This window comes from Fundulus heteroclitus, chromosome 4 (assembly GCF_011125445.2).
Source record: "Fundulus heteroclitus isolate FHET01 chromosome 4, MU-UCD_Fhet_4.1, whole genome shotgun sequence".
NCBI classification, from domain to species: Eukaryota; Metazoa; Chordata; class Actinopteri; order Cyprinodontiformes; family Fundulidae; genus Fundulus; species Fundulus heteroclitus.
Genome location: NC_046364.1, coordinates 31,510,150 through 31,531,456, shown reverse-complemented (window position 1 = coordinate 31,531,456; position 21,307 = coordinate 31,510,150). Strand labels below are relative to the sequence as shown.

Genomic DNA, 21,307 nt, shown 5'->3' with positions numbered 1-21,307 from the left:
AATCTTCACCATCATCCATCCATTGTCTAACACGTCTATCCCTTGTGGGGTCGCGAGTGGTGCTGGTGCCTATCTCCAGCTGTCAATGGGCGAGAGGCGGGGTACACCCTGGACAGGTCGCCAGTCTATCGCAGTAATTTTAAACTAGGTTTGCTATTTTATTTTTGTACATTTATGCTAGTTTTAAATCTGTATGCTTGAGGTATTTTGACTGAGGGTTTTCTCACCATCTCTGGAAAGCTGGGTCCGAGCTGGATCTCTCGCTGACCTTCCAGGGAGACAGAACTCCTCCTTCCCGTAAACTGCAGACAGGGTGTGAGGCTAGGAAGCTGCTGTCGATGTCCTTGGAAGACAATCTGTCAAAAGAGATCCGGCAGACAACTTCAAATTGTTGAAATAAAACTCTTTTATTGCTTTCCTTAATTATCAAGAGAGAAATCGCTAATTTTCATCAAAGTCAGAATTTAATAACTTCTTGCAAGAATTGAGAAGAGGTTACAGAACCGGACATGTGTCCTGGGAGAGGGTCCGGTTTGTTCTGACAAAGAAAAGTAATCTTTTTACTGGCTTGCTCCACGGCATTTGGCCTTCATGGCCAGACTGCTTGGAGCCTCTCCTTATTTAAGACAGATCGCGTTGACAAGGGCTGGCAGCTGTTGTGAAAAGTAGAATAATACATTCTATATAATTATGTAGTCATACGTCAAGGCTAAAATCTAATTTTTACAGCACGGACTTCAATATAGGATAAAACAATGACGTTTCTACTAGCATCATTGATGCGTGGATATACTGGGCTTGGGTTTTATCAAACATCCCTACTGTGTTCTTGTCTATCCAAAGAACAATGTCCCAGAGGTCTTGTGGTTAATACAGATGAAACTTTGTAAACATTAGATGTGGATATCGTGTCATTAAGGAGAAAACTGAGGCATGTAGGTGTAACGCTGATTTGCTAGTGCAGGACTGACTGCGAAAAGATAATAAGATCAGAAGTAGGTTCGGCCACGGGGGTTAAGGGGTGTGAACAAAAGACAAACAAAAAGGAATTGTGGTTAAGAGTCGTATATTGAATGCTCTCAAGGTAGAATTATCATCCTCAGGTGTCAGAGCACGTTCCAAAAATGCAGCCAAGTCTGCTATTTGATCGTTTTCAAGTCAACTAAAGGTCAATCGTCTCAAATGTGTTTCAAAAGTGGAACTACGGTAACCTTAAAAAGGAAACACTTATGAGATGGGCGTTCACCTCTTACAGTTGAAGCCTGTAAGTGGAGACCTATCTCTCTCATGCAGCTGCAGCCTTATGTCAGATAGTCCAACTTATCAGCAGGTTTTCTTAGCAGTCTTCCTAAGTGAGAAAAAAACCCAAAGAAAGTCATAACCCTCTGTCACAAAACATTTCCATCATAAACTCCAAAGACAGGTCCATTTTTAATCGTTCTCTGGTCACTCATGAGTTAAGGCCGGTAATATAAGCTTTCATAAAATGAAACCAATATTCTAGAACATAATGCAGCGTGAAGTGGAACTCAGCGTGGTTAGGTTGACAATATGTGCTGAACAGCTCCACTTTAAAGTGTTAAAAACATGAGGGACGTGCTGCCCTCTTGTTTTATTCTACTTTTAAGCATCCCTGCTACTAATAGAATAAACCTTGATTAAAATGCAAATGGAAAGAAACAGGAGCATATTATGAAAAGCTAACCCTTGTGTGTATATCTTGGTGGGGTTCAGCACTAACTTTATCGTTATCGCACCCATTATGTTTTTTTTTTTACCATAACACGAGGATTAAGATGATCTCACCTTAATACCGATTGTTGTAAAATTGCTTAAAATGCCAGTACAATAAAAGCCATATGAACGGAGTTCAGAGATCTTTTTTATTGCATAATTCAAATTGATTAACTAAATGACCGCCACTCCAGACTAGGGTGCATTCAGCTCTCCGTTAAAAAAAAAAAAACAATAGTAAAAATCTGTTACTGCTACACACAAGAACGGAAGTCACATAAGTTCATATTGGCAGCACACACTTCAAGCAGAAAGTGAAGGAAGGTTAAAAAATGACCCAGGGCTCAGTGTTGGTAAGCGCTGCAAAGAGCGGCCTCTTGTGGTCGTCAGGTTTCTACAGCAGCTATCAGATGGTCTTTTATGGGGAGCAAGAATTATAGAATTATATCAAACAAAAACTCAAACATGTGGAGTTAGCTAAAGGCTACTGGGACTTTAGTTGGAACTATGAATTGGAAGATTTTCTCAGTAGGTTCGATATGAAAAATCTATCAACATCTTACTTTTGTGCTGTAAAACCTATAGTTTTAATTTAGAAAATATGTATGTTACTTTGATTCTAAATAAATTCATCAAGATAGTCACATTTTCCACCCACGACCTGTCGTGAATATAGGGAAACCAACCCAAAACCCTTCATTATATGAGATGGATGTACGTATTAGTTAAAGCTTTAAATAATTAAAAAATGTTTTAATAAGAGATTAGTTGTTTTAAATTGAATTAAGTGCTTTTAGCTGAATTGGTAATGTTACATTTATTGCTACATTGTCTTGTATGCTGTAACTTCATCTTTTCGTGTGACGCCTGCTAAAAATATTAATTCATCTATTTTTTGTTTACATGAAGTTATGAACACAACAATCTCATCCCTTCAGTCTGCTGGTTGATTATGCATATGATTATGCCATAGTAAAATTTATGTAAAAACCTTTTCAAATACAGGGATCTTATTGATCACAGTTCAACACATGGTACAAAACCACATCTTAAAAGTATCTAAACCCCAACGGAAGTATGAAGCCAAAACTATGAAGCCAGCTGCTGGATTACAAACTGTGATCCAGCAGCTTGTTGACAGTCTTCAGTATATCTTTATCCATCTCTCATACTGCAGAGGACGACATATGACTCAGTCTTCTCTACAGCATTGCTTCAGCTCACTGAAGTTTGTCTGAATGTGTTTCTGCACACCTCTGTTCAGATGCAGCCACGGCGTTCCAGTCAGATAGAGATCAGGATTTTGCAAGTTTGACTCTTTTCTTCTTCAGTTAGTCTCTTGTAGAATAGCTTTTGTTTTGGGAGCGTAACCAAGAAAGAAACCCAGTGACGTTAACAAAAAAAAAATAAAAAAATTGACACTTTACTGTGCAACTTATCAGCAACAAGAAAAAAATACAATAACAATTCTATCTCTGCTGCGAATTGCAGCAGATATAGAAGAGTGTGATGAAGTTTTATAATCTGATTAGATTCAGGGGACTAAAAGTTGAGACTTTCAAAGCTAAGAAGGCAAAATCATGATGTGTTTTTGCACCCAATGATCCATATGTATTCTATGAAGTGAATTTTACAATGGAAGAGGACTACTTTGAACTTCAAAACTTAAACTCAAACCGGAACCAAGGAAACATTCATGCTGAAACAGGAATGGATGCTGCAGGCTATGGTTAAACCTCTCCAAACTCTCTAAGTAACCCTTATGTTGCCAAGGATCAGATCAATCAGAGACTGTGTAAAGGATTTGTACAATAATAAATAATCAATGTAATATTTTTAAATCAAGCGTGACTTGTTTATTCATATAAAAAAAAGAAAATAGACTCTGAAAATATAAAGTTGCAATTCTTTCATCTGACAAAAATGTTTTTTTCAGCAGCATCATCATGTAGAACATCACAACATAGCAATAATCTGATGTTACACATTTATTTTTACAGTGGAGTATCTTGACAGGGATGATTTCTGAGTGTATTTGTATTTCTTTTAGGCTGCATAAGATGACAGCGATGGAACAAGACTTGTAACAAAAACAAAAAACATCCAGATTATGGGAGCAGATTCAGGTGTTAAAACTCGTCTCTACGGTCCAGTGTCCCCCTTTATTTGGTTCAGTCCAAGCCACTCGCACCCTTCGTCCCTCCTTTGCGGGGTTCTGCCTCCTCTGTGTCACTTTTCTTGTCCCAGTCCTTCATGCTGGCTTCCATCATGAAGTCCTCTCTCAGGACACTCCACGCCGGCTTCTGCTCAGGGGGGAGGTCGTTCTCAGTCTTGACCGGGGCTCCGTCCCCTTCCTCCGTCCTCCTGAGCACACCGATGAAGTCTTTCTTGGAGATGGAGGACATGATCTTAGCCTTCTTCCTCTCGGAGCCGCCGACCTCTTTCAGCGCTTCGCCCACGTTTTTCTGGTGTTTCCTCACGGCGTTGAAGAGCTGCACCACCCCCCTGGTGGCGGTCCTCTGCAGCGCCTTCTCGGTGTCACGGTCCCGCACGATGTCGGGCTTTTCTCGACACATCATTTCCCACATTCGCTTCTTGTCGATCTGTTTCTTTTTCTCCAGCTGCTCCTTTGTCACCGTTTCCTTTTTGCTCTTAACCAGGATGCCGCTCTTGCTCTGCGCAGTTTTCTTCCCCAGGATCTTTGCCATGGCATCTGCCCATCCGCCGACGGCGTCAGAGTCGTTGTCCTCGCCGTTTTCTCTGTCCGCTTCGTCGCCATCGTCGTTGTCTGCGCTCTCTCCTGCATCGGAGACTTCATTAATACTTCCTCCTTCGGAGTCGCTCTGTTGGTGGTCGTCTTCAAGTTGACAGTCTTCTTCAGTATTCTGAGACACGTTTCCACTACGGACAGCCATCATGCGGTCGGAGAAGCAGTGAACCGGAAGCGAACTTAGGTTCTCTCCTTTCGCGCATGCGCTTGTTGGTGTTCTGTCGGCCTTCGTTCTCCCGTTGATGTGTGTTGCCTGCAGTTGCGCAGCCGCGTTTTTACTCCGTGGTGCATTCACTGCAGATCGTACACGAGAATATCTGAATTGGACTAACTTCAAAATGATTAATAATTTTTTTTAACTAGCTATGGACCCCAGGTCCTAACGATTACGTTAGTAAAAACATTATTGTCAATTTCAAGCAATTGAAATACAATCTGAGATACAATCTTACCAAACCTCATCTAAAATATTAACATTCTAAAATACTCAAATGCTAAATATATATATATATATATATATATATATATATATATATATATATATATATATATATATATATATATATATATATATATATATATATATATAAAATCGCTAAGAGAAATAATCTCTATAGTCTCCATGTGCGTTGGGGCAAAATGTAACATTTGGAAGAGCTCTTTGCACAGTATAAGACTTAGACTTAGACTTTCTTTATTGTCATTTTGTATACACAGAGTGCATACAGAACGAAATTTCGTTTTCACACAGCTCAGAAATATTGCAGGATACCTTGCAGTGAATTACAGTACAGGATAAAGTGCAGTGATTAGTGCAGCTATTACTGTCAATAAAAATTTTCTACTCATTTCACATTGTACGTATTCCTGCTTGAGTGTTTTTTTTTTTATTATTATTACTCTTTGGCCATTTTCTGAAGCAATACCTGGAAAACCACATTCTGCAAAAATGGAAACAACAAATGTATTTTGTTACTTAGAAATGAACAGTATGAGACTAAAGGGGAGAATGGGGCAAGATTAGCCAGTGGGTAAATTGACCACTTTTTGTATCTAGACAACAGTACATATTTGTTGTGATGCAACCATCAGTTCTGCAAGACTCCTTGATTTTGCTGTCCCTCTGATTGATAGAAGCATGTGGTATATATACATAACTAGCCATTTTCTTCAATAAATAATTGCATTGACTTTCCACAACTGAATGAATTTCGAACACAAAAAATACCAGCAACTTTTGTCTCTGTTTTTCTTCTCATTGGGTTAGCATCTATGAGCTTTTTTTATAGACATAACTATATACATAACTTTCCACAACTAACATTCCAGAGAAGAAAGAACATCTATTCCCTTTTTCACCCACAATTAGTTTTCTTTCATTTAAAAAAATTAAAAATAGAAATAAAATGGTGGTTCCTCATAAACAACAACACATTTCCTACAGTGCATATGTATCAAAAAATATAAGTTATCTATTTTTAAAAGGTCATCTGACATTAACAGCATTAAATGGTTATATTTAGTTGGACTGAGGGCAAAAATGGCCCTTTGGATTATAAAAGTTGGAGACCCCCGATCTAGATGGATAATTTGCTGAAATTTGTAACAAAACAATTGTTTTCGTCCCAGGCATGTGATTCATAAAATGTTGAATTGCACTTAGATCTGCCTCATCCTCTGCCTTATTTCTATTTTGTATTTTTATTCTTATTTTTCTTATTTACGTCTTCTTCTTTTTTATCAACTGTATACACGAGGGCACACTGTATATAACCAATGCACCTTGTCCTACTTTTGTCACCTTCTTCTGATTATTGACCACTGAGCTGATGTGACAAGTGAATTTCTCCAATGTGAGATCAATAAAGCCTATCTCATATTATCTTATTAAATTAGATTTTTTAGAAAATATATTTAATAATTTTAATCTAATTTCAAAATTAATAATCTAGTATACTGCTGCTTGACTTAAATACAGCAGAGTTAAAACCAAAAGTTTATTAAACCCCTTTTTTTAAGTTTTAATACAAATAATCCAGTGTACGAGGTGCCCTTGAATGCATCATAAGTTTATCTCCAACAGGCGTAGAACGCTACGTAGACGCGCCATATTGACGTGACAGCAACGACGCCGCATCTTTACTGGGGAACGGAATACGTCACAACACCTCCGGATATTATCGGTCGTCCTCTGCTTGCACGGCTCTCCGGCTTCCAGTCGCCCTTCAGTCCTGTCAGGGAGAGTCCACTTCTCCGTCAAAAAACAAACTATACATTCAACTTTAAACCATGGCGGGGACAATTGCACGCAAAGCCTTCGACCACCTGAAGAGTAAAGACTTCAGGGATTATTTAATGAGGTTCGTATGTTTAAAAATAAAACGTCAACATTCACAGCTAGCAATGATGCTAATTATGCTAGCTAGGATCTGTAACTCTGAGAAACGCTAGCCGGTTGAAATGCCCTTAAATTAACCCATTCTACACATTATTGACTCTAAATTATAATTTAATCTCTTTTGTGCTATTGTTTGATGTTAATATCTGTGTGGCTATGTGTTTACAAACGCTCAAGGGCACTTAAGTTCCCTGCAGCTGGTCACTGTGTAGGATAATTATTTTGAAATGTGCATCATCGTTTTAACAGTAGGAGATCCATTTGGTTAAAGCTACATTGTCCTGATTGCTATAACCTTAAACCAGCTGCTTTGGGAAATGGCCAGAGGGTATGGGGGTGAATCTGTCATTGGAAAGCACTGTTTTGCGTCCTGAAAACAACACTTATGCGGGTGGTGATTTGAAATTTACACCACCCTCTGTTAAAAACCACTCTAGTTGCTCTATAAAATCACACACTTTCAGGAAATTCAAGTGTACACGTTGCTTTACCGGCGTAAATACTTTCCACAAACCGGCTCCACTCCTGAAATCCAGAGGAAAGGTCAAACTAGGCTGCTGTGACGCAACACGCTGCATTTGTTTGCTTTTTAATCACAGAATGTTCATCTTTGTGTCACTTTCTCAAGTGCTTAGAGGTCTTACGTAAACATCACAACACGTGATGATGCGTACACGGCTGATGAGATTTAGAAAGTGAAATGGCAATTTATTGGACAGTGATTGCTTTGAGCTATTTGCCTACTGTCTCTGTGTATGCTCTCTTCCATGTGGGACCTAAAAAAATGAAAACGTCAACCCATGACAGCACGGTAAGTCCTCTCTGTCTAGTTATTCTATGTTTTATTTCACTAAAAGCCAGATGTGGGGATTTTCACAGATTTAATGACTTGAGACTCAACTTTTTTTTTTACAATAGAAAAGACACGTGACTTGACTTGGGCTTCTGCATCTTTACTTGTAGTGCTGGACGATATAGGGAAAAAAAGCATGTTGATAAAATAGAAATCATATTGGCCGATATCGATAATTATCAACAAATTCAAATCATATATTTTAAGTGCAGTCCTGGCCATTTTATGCTGTTGCTTAGCGACCTATTTTTACATGCAGAACACACAAACACTTTATTTAACCAACTTTTTATGCAAGTTCTTTAAAAGAAAAAAGAACGCATGATCTCTGAACTCTTTGAAGGGGGCGGAGCTTGGTTCCTGGATCTTCATTTGTGATTTGCTGGGAGGATGAAATGACTTTAATATTAACCCACATGGCTAGAATGTATAAGAAAGAAAAACTGTTATTCTATTGAACTTTTTATTGACCCTTTTTTTCTATCATTGATATACATCTATCGATTGATATATATATTGTTATTGAATTATCTACCAGCCCTATTTACTTGAAATGACTTGATGCTCTCAGTAAAGTCCAACTTTAGGGAAGTTAGTTGAGGCCAGCTGCTAACAAGCTAAAGGTAAAGTACACCCTGAACGTTTTTTCCCCACACGGTCTGGGACATTTTGTGTGTGGTTTCAGGGTTAGCTCAGTGTGATGTTAAAAATAAGCCGTATGACTTGTAGCGGTGACCTTAAACTGTGTTCATACATTTGAAGCCCTGTATGCAATTTTGTTAATAAATTTTTCTGCATTTGTAACAAAAACAGTTTGTTTGCACTACAGAATATGCACGTGCTTACAGTTCTGTTCTGCTTCATCTGCCTAATCGAAATGTCACTTTTGCAGCATTTCTGGGGCCCTGTAGCAAACTGGGGTCTTCCCATCGCTGCCATCACAGATATGAAGAAGAGTCCTGAAATTATCAGCGGCAGGATGACCTTCGGTAAGGCACACAAACACATGGAGGGCTCCTGATTCACACAGCTGTTGTCCTGTACCTGATCCCGTTTAGGGTTAAGGCTGTAAAACTTATCTTTTGGTTACTTTAAAGATGGCCAAAGCGATTATGCGCGAGTCTGGTTGCCTCTGATTTAAGCCGGTTTGCTGTTGCCACGACCCAGATAACTGAGAATTTGCCCAGGCCCTTTAAAAAAAATTGTATGTCTGAGTCTCAAATATGCAGGTTTTAAAAAGTTCTTCTTTTCTGGACTAGAATCCGGATTCGTTTCAGCCGATCTGGAATGTCTCTTGTTCAGTTGCTTCATGTCACGTTATTGTGGCCAAACGTTGCGCTGCTGATTAGTCAAGATGCTTGAGAGAGCTGTAGTGGTTGTTTTGGGGAAACTGAGAGGTTAAGGGGAGGAAGGCACGTTAATAATCGTACGCTAACATGTTTCCTTCCTGCTTTCAGCCCTGTGCTGTTACTCTCTGCTCTTCATGAGATTCGCGTACAAGGTCCAGCCCCGCAACTGGCTCCTCTTTGCCTGCCATTTGACCAACGAGGGAGCACAACTAGTCCAGGGAGGTCGTCTCATCAAATACAAGTGAGATATGTGTGTTTTTTTTACTGTTAATTTAATTTTGTTTCATGAAATGTCAGGTGGGTAAAAATGTTGTTTAGTCCAATATTATAATGTTTGTTTTCAGTGATGTTTAAGTTTTTACTGAAGGCATGAAAGCCAATCAGTGCCTGTTTTCTGCCTAATTGCTTCCCCATGGCAGTGATCATTAAAAGTTGTTTTTCGTTATTCTTTTCAACATCAAGTCTTTTCATCAAACCAGTCGCATGAACATCAGGATGATGATTTTGATCATGATCAACCTTGTTCAATCTTCTCTTAGCCCCTGAGCTGTGGTGTCTTGGTCTCTAAGATCTGTTTTAGGTGTCTTCAGAAAACTTTAAAAAAAAATTTAAACTTTTAACATTCCAAACATTGAACCAAAGCAGTTGAAACTATGATCACAGTTACGCAGCTCTAGCCCAAACTTCGCATCACTTTACTTGAATATACAAAAAAAAAATCAATGTTGACATAAAATTGACTGCAGCTTAATTGGAGCATATGAGGATATGACTTGTGTAATGAGGGGAAATAAAGGCATGATGCATTTTCTTTTTTTCATTTCAGCATGGAGAAGAAGATTGAATCCTAGTGGTGGAGTGAAATCAGTGCAAATCTGCAAAATGCTGCTTCAACAACCTATTAAATTTGGACACCAGACCTTCATCTAAACATGTTATCCAATCATATTTTTTTTTCTTTTTAACAGGATGCTACCATAACTGATTCTGTTGCAATTTTCACTTTAATACACAAACAATAAATAAATAAATACTTTAACTTTTCTACAGTTACCAATTTTAACTGCTGTGGGTTTAATTATTTTTTGATTTTACGTGGAATGTAATATAATTTGTTAACTGAGCTAATCAGAGTGACGAATGCCTTGTACACAGGTCAGGGGCTGCTGCTGCAAACTTTAAAAAAAAGACCCATACAATCAGTTTTTGTTATCACATAATTATACACCATTATGGGAAAACACTGTTACACTGCATCCTTTTTAAAACACGGACATATCTAAACAGATTGGAGGTCAGTTTGAGCAGTCATGCAGTTATTCTGGAGAAACTTGGACATCGGCACCATATTTTTTTTCTTTTAAATATATAGAACTTACTGAGCCAACATGCGTTCAGCTGAAGACATGCAGGAAAATAATGAAATGTTTGGTATCATTTAACCAACTACGACAAAAAGTGAAAATTAGAAAGTGTTTGAATCGACAGATGTAAATATGAAAAATATAAGGCTTTGTTTAAAAGCCAAGACTGTTCCGGTTAAATGTTGACCACATGTCACGTCTAATTCACATTAATTTAAGGTCCTTGTATAATTCCCTTTGTTTTTCCCTGGTGATTGTTTGAACACTTTAGACCTGTTTAAATAAAATCAACTGGAAAAAGAATGTCTTCAGAGGTTGTTTTCTTTGCCTAATTTTGTAGCAGAATTGTCAGTGGTCGTTCCTGTACATGATATTTACTTTATTGTGTGAAGACCGATGCATCTTTTAATGCAGAACTGTTGGCCCCCTCTAAGGTATATCCATGTACTGTATGGCATTCTCAGCATGTAGTTAGAGGTCCTGAATGCATTAAGGCATTTGGCCTTTAGGTTCTGCTGAGGTGTTAAGGAAGCCCGGATTGTTTGAAGAAATGCCTTCATCTCATCTGTATTGTTGCATCGCATGGCTGCCATTGTTCTCTTGACGCTACGCCACACGTTCTCTACGGTGTGTGGGTCAGTAGAGTTTGCTGGCCACTCAAGCACGGACGTCATGGCCGTCAAAGCAGATGCAGAGTGGACAGGTGCCATCTCAAGTCCTGCTGGAAAAAGAAAATGTCTCCATCAAGATTGTCTGTTTAAGACAAAGTTGTTTTAAAATTTCCCAGTAGATGGCTGCACCGTCTTCAGACTTGATTAAAAATTAACAGAACCTTCAGGCTCTGAGATCTTGATTTAAAGAAACACTAAATTCACTTTTACCTGAAAACACCAAGCAGCAGGTCAAATACTGTTCCTCCTTGGCCCAGGTAGGACACCTCTGAACCCCTGGTCCAGAAGGTTGGATACACCTGCTGTGTGTAGTAGCTCAACCACTAACTCCATGCAATGTGAATCCCCCCCAAACTCTTGAATGGCTTTTTCTTCAGAGTTCTCTCAAAGATGTAATTGATTCTGCCGGTTGTATGGCCTTTTCTAACAGATGTTTTCCTTCCACTTAACTTTTAATTGATGTGTTCGGATATAAACCTCTTTGGCTTACCACGGGTGAGGTGTTGGTGACTGCTGGACAGCTATTAAGTTGGGAGTGTAGGCCAATTTCTTTATTAATTTATTAACTGTATATTGTATTTATTGGGAAACTTATTTTTGGGTTTTCATCTGCAATAAATTAACCTAAACATCTCTCTGTAATGAATCAATGTAAAATTGTAGTTTGACTTTTTTTTAAATTAGAATACACTTTCAGATTATATTCTTGTTTACTGATTATCAAAATATACCTGTGCGTGTTTCAAATTTGTTAAAATGATTCACTTTCCTGTAAACTTCTACATAGTCACAATGTGTTTATTTTGTATCTTTAATTCTCCAGTCTGGATCCAAATAAAAAGGAAAGATTTCAGAATTTTAAAACCTTATTTGGCAATCATTACTCGATTGGTCCAGTAGGTGGCAGTAAAACGCAACCACAGCCTCCGCCCCTGCCCGTAAGGACTAGTGATGGGCATTCCAGCTCTTTTTAAAGAGCCGGATCCTGTGGATCGGCTCACTAAAAATATTTGGCTCTTCCGGCTCCTCAGATTTTAATGCATTAATTATTAAAGTATGTGTAAAATAAGTTACTATAAAAAAAATCAACTGTATGAAATGTTCATTTACATGCAACAGCAAAACTATGAAGCAGCAGCTTCTGAAACAGGAGAACAGTGCAACAAAATAAATAAAATACAACTGAAAGTAAAGACCCATCTGAAATAAACACGAAGGTTCAATCACACATTGTGGGCGTTTATACGTTTGCAAAGGTTTACAGAGAAACATACAACTCAAAATATTAATACAAACAAAACAAAAAGCAGCACCAGGTGAAAAGTTTTGGTAAGTCTACATGTTGGAGGTATTTAAGCATCTTTAGTTACTTTAAAACATTCTTTTCACGTCAGCAGGGTAGGACATGAAAGAATCATGTTAAAGTAAATAAAGACGCTTAAATAGATCCAACAGATGCATGAATTATAATTAGTGGGTTGTTGGTAGAAATTGTAACTTTGCAGAGTCTAAACTCTGTCCTTGAACTGTCTGTATAGTTAAAATGTGTCCAAAGTTTGCTCTGTTTTTTTCTCTCTTTCACAGCGTGTATGTGCGCACCTTTCTCTACTCACGGTTTCAGAAAACTCTGCTGTAGTTCCGCCTTTTCCCCTCTGCTCTTCGCTCGCTGACACAAGCAGCTACGGTGGCCGGGAGGTGCAAACCAACACTAGCTTTCAGAAACAAAAAAATAATAAATATAAAATAATAATTAAAAAAACGTCTCTCAGTGAGGAGCCAACTCCCATCGTTCACTTCAAAGATCCGACTCTAAGAGCCGGTTCCTTCGTGGCCGACCCAGCGCTGGTGAGGACAGAAGAAAACAAACATGGCGTCCACCAACAGCGCAGAGTGGAGGGCCATCTGCGACAAATTCACCAACGCCCAGCATCTCACCGACACGGAGTCCCGAAACGACCCAGAAAACGACCCGTTCCGCTCCAAGTACAGAGCCAGGGAGCTCCTCAGAGAGATCTACTGCGCGCTGAAGAGCTTCGAGGCCGGGGATGGAGAGGAGGACGCCGGCGGCGAGATCTCCGAGCAACGGCCGGAGGACCAACCGGTGGACGGCCAGAGGGAGGACGTGTTCAGCCAGGGGCTCCACGGCAACTCTCCGGCCGGACTGCGTGCAGCCAAGCTCGGGGCGGTGGAGTACTACCTGGGGGTTAATCATGTGGACACGGAGGAGCTGTCAGCCGGGCAGGAGCATCTGATGAACTGCATGAAAATGCTGGAGCGGTGTAGGGTGTCTTCAGAAAACGTGTCTCTGTTCATCCATGCCAGGGTAAATATAATTTTGCCTTTAATTGTAGTTTGTGGTTAATAAATGTTTCTCTATAAAGATGATATTGTGCCAGACTCTGCATGCCGCTGCAGTTCCCCCACATCCACAGTTAGGCCTGTGTGGCGTTCATCAGCTGATGCTGATCATGAGTTGGGTCTCTGTGTGCTCTCAGAACCAGCTGGGCATCCTCTGGGCTGGCCGTGATGAGACCGAGACAGCCCAGGGCTTCCTGGAAACAGCAGAGTCCATCTACCAGCGCTACATGAAGGAGGTGAGGCTGCACGGTCTGCACAAACAACACATTTTAAGTCGTTTGCAGATCTGAATTAAGCCCGACGAGGACAAAAATGTTCATATTTCCAGACTTTTATCCTCTATATAGAATATAATTTCAATTCAATTTTATTTATATAGCGCCAGTTCATGAAACACAGTCTTTACAAAGTCAAATTCAATCATATTATACATATTGGTCAAAAATTTCCTATATAAGGAAACCAGTTGATTGCATCAAAGTCCAGACAAGCAGCATTCACTCCTGGAGAAGCGTAGAGCTACAGGGAGAGTCAAGGGGAAATACACATTTGAGTAGGAAAAATAGCTATAATATAATATATGCTATAACATAGGATGAGATGCTATTGCAATCATTTGTAGAAATTAATCTAAAGCTCTTGTAAACCAGATCTGTCCTGTTTGTTATGTTGACAACAACAGGTTTCCTCTTTTTAAGTTGTGTCCCATTTCTCAGAGTTTTTACTACCCTTACAAGTACAAGTACAAGCCATTTACCCTTCTATTAAGATTTAATTCGGGGTTTAGAAATATCCCGCTGTGAAGTGGGGCTCTTGTACAAGATACTTAAACGTGATAAGTTTGTGCTGTTTCTTAAGGGAATATGGACACATGCACTTCTAAGTGCTGGAACGCCTTTCTTTCCTGACTCAGAAGTCTAAAGATGGGCTGCAGGACTCTGTCTCTCTCTGCTGTTTATGTCCAGCAGCTTCTCCACATCATGTTTCTGGCAAAGTATAATGCACCGTAAACTAATCGGATCGCTACTTTACAGCACAATCTTTCATTAATCTGGCACAGACATTACTGACTTCCAACGTGCAACATCCTTCTTGGTTGCTGTTAAGATGATAATTCCCCCTAAGCACCAAGGAATGTTGTGCTTTCTTCATCTCCTCCAGGATGGGAGGCCTCCCACGGACATGACGGAGTACTTCAGTACGGAGGAGAACCAGCTGACACATCAGGAAAGGTCCAAGAGGTAATTCCTTGCCTCCATGTGCTTTACATTGTCCTTAAGAAAGTATTTACACGGCTTGAACTGGGAAGTGGGGAGAAATCTCAGATTGGATGGAATAAAATTGTCAGATCTTGCTGCAGATTCTCTGTTTAGTTAATGTCTAGACTTTGACTGAGGCATTTTAATTCAGGATTGTGCTTTGACCCAAACCGTTGTACCCCTGACAATATGTTTAGGCTCTGTGTCGCGCTAGAAAGTTAACCTCTCTTCCTTAAAGCCTAGAGTCGTGTAGTGCTCAACTGAGAGTTGTCCTGTCAGCTGATTCTCCAACCTGAGCTGCGGATTGTTTGCAGCTCCTCCAGAGTTACCAATGGCCTCTGGGTTGCTTTAAGATAAATGCTGTCTGTGACGGACCGAGCAGTAAAGACAGTCAGGCTCAGGTGTACGTCCAAAAAGCATGGTTCTTTTATTTAACCTAAAAAAGATAAAATGTAATAAGTACAAAAAATTGTCAAAAATGGATCCAGAAAAGACAAAAAAAAAATTAGTAACAGAACAAAACTAACTCAAACAAACTGACCTGCCTTAATGAGAGAAAAAGAAACTTAAATAGTGGCTTAAGTAGTGCAAAACTCAAACAGAACATTAATTAAACAGAGTCATAACAAAAACAGGGTAAACCAAAATGTGCACACTAATTTTGAAATACAGTGTAAAGGTGATATATAAATTCCAAATAACGAAATGGAAAAAAAAAAAAAAAAGGCCATAAATGGTATTTGTTAGCACATCTGCGTGGCTGTAAATGCAGCCATTACACTCTCCTTTCTATATGCCTGTAGGTTCAGGGGAATTGTCCCGGTAGGTTTGGAGTCGCGCCATCTCTCTTTCTTCTGATGATGGTGTTGACCAATGCTTTATGAGGTGGTCAAAGTTTAGCGCGTTGTTTTATAACCCAACTCTACTTTAAACTTCTCCACAACGTTCTCCATGACCCGCTCCGTTCTGTTCCTTTGGTCTTCGTGATGCTGTTGGTTTTACTAATGTTTCTGCTGGTCTGTCGCATAAAATCCGAATGAAACACGCTGGAGTTTGTGGTCGTAATGTGAAGAAGTGTTGATGCTCTGGCATCAAACTGGACAAGCATGTAGGTTTGCAGATTTTGACTGTTATTTTTTATCCCCCCCCCCCCCCCCCCCCCCTCCCCCCTGTTACCAGGTTTGAGTTGGCTTACACCCATACCATGTACTACCTGGCTCAAGTTTACAAAAACCTCGGTAAGCTTTCCATTTCGGGCAGATTTTGTGGCTGTTGTTTAGTGAGTTAAAACCTTTAATTTTGATAAATAATAAAGATGAGTGTTCAGTTTAAGCCCTGTTTGCTGGTAATGATATCAACGTGTTTCGTTTGTCAGGGGAAAACGAGCGCGCCGCCACCTACTGCCACAGCACCCTGCAGAGGCAGCTGCAGCTAAACCAGTTCAGTCCAATGGAGTGGGCTCTGAACGCTGCTACACTGTCTCAGTATTATATCACTAAGGTGGGCCGTGTATGAATTTAATCTGAAAATGTAAACGGCTCAAACAGTCTCCATGAATCTGTTATATTTGTTTGCTTTAAGTCCATTTAAATCAGGGGTGTCAAACATACAGCCCGCGGGCCGGTTCCGGCCCGCCGAACAATTTAGTCCGGCCCGGTGGCTAAATACATTAACATTATTCAAAATTCATTCATTATTTCCAATGTCCTGTCTGGCAATGTGGCAATAAGAATTGTTGTCTTTAGGCCAAAAAGAGCTCATCAGATTTGACTTTCACAAGTGGAGCAGTACGGCTTTTGCCATAGTGCTCCGCTTGATTTATGAATGTGAATAGTTTTATTATGATTCATGTGGGGAATATCTCAAATGATATGGACACTACAATGGGAAAGTAAGATAGGAAAGGAAGAACAAGAAGCAAAAAGAAAAGGTGAAAGAAAGAGGAGATAAAATGAAGAGAATGATAAAACAATTATTGAAAAAAAACATGTTCTTTGTTTAATTGGAAATCTGCAGTTCCTATACTGTCCACGAGGGGCGCTGTGTTTTAATCAGCAGATGGTAGCATTGAGCTTCAGATGTGGAAAATTGATTTTAAATAATTTCTTAATTTTTCTCTTTTTGATGTATTTTGTCATGCAGGACAGTGTTTTTAGGTTCCAAAAAATGTGAATAAATGTTTTTCAACATTGTACGATCACTGTGATCAGTTCTTATGCATAATGCACAAGTAAATGTTTAATTGAGTAAAAGTACATACTTTTCTTAAAAACGCTGAGGTTATTCATAATATATTGTGTAAAAGTGAAATTCATTTAATATAAAAATCTACAAGTTCACTTTTATTAGTTCTATTTAATCTTGCAATGAGTTTACTCGTGTGGCCCTCTTGAGATCAGATTAAGCTGAATGCGGCCCCTAAACCAAAATGAGTGTGACACCCCTGATTTAAATAGTTTAGTTTACCTGCTGAAACGTTTTTTTGGGAACGCTGTTGTCGGCCATTTTGTTTCTTCTTCACCGTGCTTGTGTCTTTTTTTTAGGGCCGATACATGGAAGGCCGGCACTGTCTGTCAGCAGCGACTGTTATATCGGGTTTGGCGGGAGAGGTTCCCTCTGACGCCGCCGCACAAGAAAGTAAGCATGTCCTCAAGAAAAAAAAACACTTCACTGGCTGAACGATTAATAGGCTTACCATCCAGGACAAGTGTTTGCTTCTTGTTGGAACCCTGGTTTGAGTAAGAATGTCTGAACTGGGCTTTAACCAGACTTTGATTTTATGAAAAAAAAAAAAATCTTTTTTTATCTCAGCATGTTTATCTTTCCTTTCATCTGCCGCGGGGACATCTTTGCATCTCTTCCTGTCTGCCCACAGGTGAGACGGAGAACGAGCGCAGGGAGCAGCTCCGGCAGAAAAGAGCAGAGATCGCCAGGTGCTGGATCAAATACTGCCTCAATCTCCTGCAGGACGCCAAGAAGCTGCTGGAGGTACGTGTGAATCTCCAGAGACGTGGTTGGATCGTCTTTTAGGATTATCACTTAAAACCGATTTGTTCCGTTGTGGTTTATGCGCCTCTCTGAGTTATAAACATGCGTCAAGTCTAAAAATAAAACCTCTTTTGACGGTACGTTCAGGACAACATTGGCGAGTTGGATACGGATCGTCAGGATGAGTTGAAAAGAGCGAGAAGACAGGAGGAGGAGGAGGAAGAAAAGGGCAGGAAGAGCGCTCTGCTGTTTGGATCTGAAGATACCTTTGATTCTATCGCCAGCATGGAAGAAAAGGTTTGTTTGTGTCGGATGATTTTAATCATCCTTTAGTTTGAGCTGCAGTTGTTGTACAACAGCATTCCATAAACGTGAACCCTTTCAGTCGGGTATCCATGTCAACAAACCTGATTCTGAGTAATGTCCGTTATATTCCCACATTTCATTTTTAACGTTCAATATAAGGTTATTATAGCCACATTCAGACTTGTTAATAGTTTAAAATGTGGTTAATTAAACCATGTTTGAAAATGGGACAAACTGTTTTTTATAGAAGCTCCACACAAATATTCAGAGATAAAAGTTCATTCATTTTTTTTTTATATGTTTGGGAGTGAGGGTTGTCAAATGTTTAATAAGTTGTATAAAATAGTGTTATATAAATAAACCTAACACTGTGCTGTGTTAATGTTTCTAAGTTGTCGTGTTGTCGAGTTTGAACGTTTATTGCTTTTCCACGCTGCTTCATCCTTAACATGAGCTTGCTCACTTAGTGGGGGAAACAGTCGCCTTTTCTTTAGAGGGCGCCATTTTCCACCGAAGCCCTCATCTCATTATAGTAGAAGACGTCAATGTCGCTTCATGTTCTTGTTTCCAGGTGATGTGCTTGTTCCCTTTGGACTTTACCGAGGCCAGGTCTGTGTTTTTGGTGGGACAGAACTACGTAACGCAGGTAGGACACAAAGACTGACAGGCTTGCACAGTCCTGCTGCTGTAGTGATGTTTGCTAGGGAAAACAGCTTTTCAATATCCTATTTGACCATCTTACCAACATACGGTACATAAAACCAGGTAAAAGAGGGATTGCACTGATGAAATCAGTTAAGATTACCACATATTTTCCTGACTTCTCTTTCTTTTCTATCGCCACAATGTCCCCTTACATTACATCCTCCTATAAACAGACCATAGCAATTCCTATTTTCCGGTAATAACCGCAGTTTGACATATTGTGCAGCTCTTTTCTGAAATACGCTTCAATAAGCTGTCCAACTTTGAGAAATGAGGAGGTTTTATTCTGATGGGGCTTAAAGAAAAAGGCTTCAAGGAAGGAGTAATTACAAGTTGCCAGAAGGGACTGAAGCAGGGTCCGACATTAACGCTCGCCAGATGCCAAATTCGAGTAAATATTCCGTTTGTCGAGTAAATTTCAGAGAGCTAGGTGCCACACGGCGAGTAAATGTTTGCACCCAATAAGTCGTGTTTTTCACTCATCATTTGGGAGGGTGCTTCTTTATGTGCCTCTGCTTTCAGCTCGTATGACAAAAAACGTGCATGTACACAAACACTCACTGCAAAAACTAAACTAAAAATAAGTAAATATTTCTTGAAATTAGTGTATTTGTCCTTGATTTGAGCACGTAAATAAGATGCTTTGCCAATAGAATGAGATATTTTGCACTTAAAATAGGAACAACTCATCTTTATCATCTTATTTCATGTGCAGTATATCTAATTATCTTAGTTTAGGGGTCAAAATACTCACTCTATTGGCAGATAGTCTTATTTAGCTGCTCAAATCAAGGATAAATGCACTAATTTCAAGAAAATTTGACTTATTTTTAGCTCCGTTATTGCAGTGCTCGCACATGTGACACGAGAAAGGCAGCAGCTACGTCATGTCTGTTTGCTAACAACTAGCTTTTAGCTCAGGCTAATTACAAAGTGGGATTAGGTGGAAGGGTTCAGCTGGGGTCAGTCAGAATTAATATTTTGGCTGGTAAAAAAAATATGCTTGGCCGGTGAACGGGGAAGTTAATTTCGAACACCAGGCTGACGCCAGCGCTGGACGTTTTGAAAATACGACATGATAAAGTTTTACACAGTTGCATAATTTCCCTTTCTTTGTCAAACATGCATCAATCAAGATCATGCGCTAAATAATATTTACTTATCGGTTGTAGTCAGGGGAACGTGGAGTTTTGGGTGTGTGCTGTGGTCGGTCTAAAGAGTTTTGGTGTCACTGAGTTCATGCTTCCTGCGTGACGTTACCTCATCGAAGCTGTGCATGGAAGATGATGTAGGCTCTTGTCAAATGTGTGTCTAACAGGTTTTGTGTGTCCATGTTAAATGTGATTCCAAGGCTAAGGAGTACTTTCAGATGGACGGATATGTGACGGACCACATAGAGATCCTGCAGGACCACAGTTCTCTGTTCCGGCCCTGGCCTTCTTCGAGGAAGATCTGGAGTGTCCGATGCAAAATGCACAAGCGAAGGGGTGACATACTGGGAGCCGATCTGCAACGGTACCACCGAGCGCTTCTGACTCAATAGTTTATAAATCCTTCTGTTCTGCCTTTGAAGAGTTTGGGATCTAGCCTTGGTTGAGGTTCCTTTGGTCCATTTATTCTGCAGACTTGAACTCCCGATACTACCTGCTGATCCGCAGACAGCTGATGTTGAGCTGGCTGAGACCTACAATGAAATGATGGACCTGAAGCTGACTCTGGCCAACAGACAAGCGGATAACCATGTCCCTGGATAGCCCACACATTAGAGTTCAACCATCTCTGCTCTGCCTCTGCCAAGTGAGTGTCCCATTATGGTGGCGTCTCTGTGACTTTAACTCTTACTGAATCCTTATAAGCTTCTCCCCTCCAGGTACTTCAGATGTTCCTAGATTCTCTGTGCTCAACCGAAGGGAAGCCTCCGGAGCACCTGGAGGGAGGAGGTGCTCAGACCACCCTGGTGGCCCGATTCATAGTGGCCCGACTTCACAGCAAACTGATCAGCTCCTCGGCCCCGGTTTCAGATGGAGAACCTCAACATAGCTCTGGAAAACGACAAGTATGTAACGCACGTTTGCAAACACGTTGGTTACCGCTTTCCTCACTGCTAAAACTGCTCCGTCCAGGTACTGGTGCAGTACTGCGAGGCGCACCCCGAAGCGGCCGCCGCAGTGGAGACGAGGCTGGAGCTGAGTACGGAGATGGTCGGCCTCCTCCCTCTTAAGATCAACCGCCTCAAGTCCAGGATGGCTGCAAACAACTGAGGACCGAGTTTTCATTTTCGCTTCTCACTGACTGATGTATGGCTTTAACTGATCTTGTTGACTCGAATTAACCGATCAAAATGTAAACACCAGGCACCAAAGAAGCAAAATGTTAGATTCTGGTTCTTGTTTCCTCATGTCCTTAATATGGTGATTGTTAATTTCTCTGTGCGTTCAGCTGCTGCTTTTAAAATGCATCGCAGCCTATAACCCTGCAAAGTGCTCTCAGTATGGCAATAAATGTCGTGGTTTAATCTCAGATATATAACAGATTGCACATAGGAAAGAGAA

General features: G+C 40.2%; 2 protein-coding genes and 1 pseudogene across 2 annotated transcripts; 2 read left to right on the top strand and 1 right to left on the bottom strand.

Moving 5' to 3' along the window:
• Positions 1–3,565: 3,565 nt before the first annotated feature.
• LOC105919769 (RRP15-like protein) lies at positions 3,566–4,739 on the bottom strand. The gene has a single exon (XM_012855156.3). The coding sequence runs from the start codon at positions 4,650–4,652 to the stop codon at positions 3,906–3,908; it is 747 nt and encodes a 248-aa protein (XP_012710610.2). The 5' UTR covers positions 4,653–4,739; the 3' UTR covers positions 3,566–3,905.
• A 1,846-nt stretch (positions 4,740–6,585) lies between these two features.
• LOC105919772 (mitochondrial pyruvate carrier 1) lies at positions 6,586–10,771 on the top strand. The gene is made up of 5 exons (XM_012855158.3): positions 6,586–6,864; positions 7,710–7,713; positions 8,648–8,744; positions 9,213–9,345; positions 9,931–10,771. The coding sequence occupies exons 1-5, from the start codon at positions 6,794–6,796 to the stop codon at positions 9,953–9,955; spliced, it is 330 nt and encodes a 109-aa protein (XP_012710612.1). The 5' UTR covers positions 6,586–6,793; the 3' UTR covers positions 9,956–10,771.
• Positions 10,772–12,805: 2,034 nt separating this feature from the next.
• Positions 12,806–21,019, top strand: LOC118562978 (annotated as a pseudogene).
• Positions 21,020–21,307: the final 288 nt, after the last annotated feature.